This window comes from Trichomonas vaginalis (genome assembly GCF_026262505.1).
Source record: "Trichomonas vaginalis G3 chromosome Unknown ctg_116, whole genome shotgun sequence".
In the NCBI taxonomy this organism is placed as follows: Eukaryota; Parabasalia; order Trichomonadida; family Trichomonadidae; genus Trichomonas; species Trichomonas vaginalis.
The window spans coordinates 1103-2590 of NW_026529203.1; the positions used below are offsets into that span (position 1 = coordinate 1103).

Here is a 1488-nt window from a genome sequence, read left to right on the forward strand (position 1 = left end):
TGGGAAAGGATGGGATGAGAGGGGTGTGGAAGGGAAGGGTGTTTTGTGTGCGTATGAGTTGGGTGGTTGCCTTGGGAAAGGATGGGATGAGAGGGGTTTGGGTGGTTGGTGAGAAAGGATGGGATGAGAGGGGTTGGGTGGTTGGTGAGAAAGGATGGGATGAGAGGGGTGTGGAAGGGAAGGGTGTTTTGTGTGCGTATGAGTTGGGTGGTTGCCTTGGAAAGGATGGGATGAGAGGGGTTGGGTGTTGGTGAGAAAGGATGGGATGAGAGGGTTTGGGTGGTTGTGAGAAAGATGGGATGAGAGGGGTGTGGAAGGAAGGGTGTTTTGTGTGCGTATGAGTTGGGTGGTTGCCTTGGGAAAGGATGGGATGAGAGGGGTTTGGGTGGTTGGTGAGAAAGGATGGGATGAGAGGGGTGTGGAGGAAGGGTGTTTTGTGTCGTATGGTTGGGTGGTTGCCTTGGGAAAGGATGGGAGAGAGGGGTTTGGTGGTTGGTGAGAAAGGATGGGATGAGAGGGGTTTGGGTGGTTGGTGAGAAAGGATGGGATGAGAGGGGTGTGGAAGGAAGGGTGTTTTGTGTGCGTATGAGTTGGGTGGTTGCCTTGGGAAAGGATGGGGATGAGAGGGTTTGGGTGGTTGGTGAGAAAGGATGGGATGAGAGGGGTGTGGAAGGGAAGGGTGTTTGTGTGCGTATGAGTTGGGTGGTTGCCTTGGGAAAGGATGGGATGAGAGGGTTTGGGTGGTTGGTGAGAAAATGGGATGGGATGAGAGGGTTTGGGTGGTTGGTGAGAAAGGATGGGATGAGAGGGGTGTGGAAGGGAAGGGTGTTTGTGTGCGTATAAGTTGGGTGGTTGCCTTGGGAAAGGATGGGATGAGAGGGGTTTGGGTGGTTGGTGAGAAAGGATGGATGAGAGGGGTGTGGAGGGAAGGGTGTTTGTGTGCGTATGAGTTGGGTGGTTGCCTTGGGAAAGGATGGGATGAGAGGGGTGTGGAAGGGAAGGGTGTTTTGTGTGCGTATGAGTTGGGTGGTTGCCTTGGGAAAGGATGGGATGAGAGGGGTTTGGGTGGTTGGTGAGAAAGGATGGGATGAGAGGGGTTTGGGTGGTTGGTGAGAAAGGATGGGATGAGAGGGGTGTGGAAGGGAAGGGTGTTTTGTGTGCGTATGAGTTGGGTGGTTGCCTTGGGAAAGGATGGGATGAGAGGGGTTTGGGTGGTTGGTGAGAAAGGATGGATGAGAGGGGTTTGGTGGTTGGTGAGAAAGGATGGGATGAGAGGGGTGTGGAAGGGAAGGGTGTTTTGTGTGCGTATGAGTTGGGTGGTTGCCTTGGGAAAGGATGGGATGAGAGGGTTTGGGTGGTTGGTGAGAAAGGATGGGATGAGAGGGGTGTGGAAGGGAAGGGTGTTTTGTGTGCGTATGAGTTGGGTGGTTGCCTTGGGAAAGGATGGGATGAGAGGGGTTTGGGTGGTTGGTGAGAAAGGATGGGTGA

The 1488-nt window shown here is 53.8% G+C and overlaps 1 protein-coding gene across 1 annotated transcript; it reads left to right on the forward strand.

The window, feature by feature from the left end:
- Nucleotides 1–1228: 1228 nt before the first annotated feature.
- On the forward strand, nucleotides 1229–1413 carry TVAGG3_1075920 (uncharacterized protein; the record flags this gene model as incomplete). The annotated part of the gene is made up of 1 exon (XM_051256519.1): nucleotides 1229–1413. A coding segment is annotated over one exon (185 nt), but the record flags the coding sequence as incomplete, so codon positions are not given.
- Between the last annotated feature and the right edge of the window lie 75 nt (nucleotides 1414–1488).